This window comes from Apium graveolens, unplaced genomic scaffold (assembly GCF_009905375.1).
Source record: "Apium graveolens cultivar Ventura unplaced genomic scaffold, ASM990537v1 ctg5636, whole genome shotgun sequence".
NCBI classification, from domain to species: domain Eukaryota; kingdom Viridiplantae; phylum Streptophyta; class Magnoliopsida; order Apiales; family Apiaceae; genus Apium; species Apium graveolens.
This window is the reverse complement of record NW_027419034.1, coordinates 18,358-20,109: the sequence shown is the minus strand read 5'-3', so window position 1 is coordinate 20,109 and position 1,752 is coordinate 18,358. Positions and strand designations below refer to the sequence as shown.

Genomic DNA, 1,752 nt, shown 5'->3' with positions numbered 1-1,752 from the left:
TTACGAGCAGTTGAAGAGGAAGTTCTTAAAGTACTACTCGCACCTATGCCGAAAGGCGAAGGATACCGAAGCCTTGGTCCACTGTCGACAGAAGGCAAATAAAGAGCTGGGAGATTATCTCGCTCGGTTCAAGGAAGAAGCGGGGATGGTCACTAACCTGGACAAAATCGAAGCAATGGGCTTCCTAACGGCGGGGCTAGACCCCTATAAAGGTAAAAAGCTTCGCTCATCTCTTTACGATTTTCCCCCAAAATCCCTGAATGATATATATGTAAGAGGCGAGAATATTCGCTGAAAGATGGAAAGTATTGGAGGATATAAAGATTCAAGAAGGGACGACCGATCAAAGCGAGCCGACAGATATGAGGGCTCAAGATCAGGATCTGACCGGAGGGATAGCAAGAAAGAAGGAAGGAAAGAAACAGATTGTGGGGCTGAACGGTGTCGAGATAGAGATTCGGCCGTGTTCACTCCTTTGAATGCGCCGATCTCCAAGATTCTCCATGAGATAAAGGGCAAGCCAGGGTTTGTTCGCCCTGCCAAGATGAAGGTCCCGAACCACAAGAAAAACCCCGATAAGTACTGCGACTATCACAGGGACAAGGGGCGTAACACCGATGAATGTTATCACCTCAAAAAGCTCATTAAGCGCATGAACAAAGACGGCGAGCTTAATCAGTTAGTCCGAGATCTGAGAGATAGTTTGGGGCTGAAGGAGAACCAAGAGGAGGAAGTAGAGGCCGATGAGCCAGAGCGAAGGGACAGGATAAGGGGCAAAGTAAAAACTATATCTGGGGGAAGCATCCTGGATAAGGATAGCAAGACAGCACAGAAGAAGTATGCCCGACAGGTGTACAATCTGTATCAATTCGGACAGGCAAAGCCCCACATGCCCATGACCTTCAGCACTGAAGATTACGAGGATGTCATTCGCCCGCACGAGGACCCTCTAATCATCAATCCCATCATCGGGCAGAACAAGATATGGAAAGTGATGGTGGATACAGGCAGCTCGGCCAATATACTGTTCCACAAAACCTACTGCAAGATGAACTTGGCGGGAAAGCAACTAGAGCCCTGTAACGAGGCTCCCCTTTATGTCATCGGAGGACATCCTATTCAGTTCGAAGGAACGATTACTCTTCCGGTCCTCCTGGGCAAGTTGTCGTATACCGTCGAAAAGCTGGTGAAGTTCTATGTGGTTCGGATTGAAAGCCCGTATAATGAAATATGTGGCAGGCCCTTCTTATCAACCTTTAAAGCAGTAGAGTCTATACCCCACCTCAAACTCAAGTTCCCCACTGAAAAAGGGGTAGGAGAAATGAGGGGCGATTAAAAAACCACCCGAATCATAATGCTCGAAGACCTTGAGAAGGATCAGGAATATGAAGGACCAGATGGAACCGGGAAGAGGAAGCGGGCAGAATCCGAACCCAGCGGAAGCCGGGAAACGTTAAACATCGAGCTGAAAAAATTTGGGGCCGATCTCTCGAGCCCAATTGCCGAACCCGCAGTAGAGACCGAAGTAGTGGAATTGTACGCGAGCCATTCGGGAAAGATGGTTCGAATTGGAAAAAACATGGGGGCGGATCTGAAGGCAAAGGTAATAGCTGTCATCCGGCAATACCATGATGTGTTCTCCTGGGGGCCGGAAGATATGCCCAGATTGGATCCCAAGACGGCAACACACTGCTTGAATGTGCAGCCCGAGAACAAGCCGGTAAAGCAGAAGAAGAGGACATTTGCAGTCGA

General features: G+C 48.7%; 1 protein-coding gene across 1 annotated transcript; it reads left to right on the top strand.

The window, feature by feature from the left end:
- Positions 1-298: 298 nt before the first annotated feature.
- Positions 299-1,336, top strand: LOC141702756 (uncharacterized). Its single transcript, XM_074506377.1, has one exon. It carries the CDS (start codon positions 299-301, stop codon positions 1,334-1,336), a length of 1,038 nt encoding a protein of 345 aa, XP_074362478.1.
- The last annotated feature ends 416 nt before the right edge of the window (positions 1,337-1,752 follow it).

What these genes read in the sequence shown, in the direction of transcription:
- LOC141702756 (XM_074506377.1), top strand. Translation starts at nt 299, where the DNA reads ATGGAAAGTATTGGAGGATATAAAGATTCAAGAAGGGACGACCGATCA.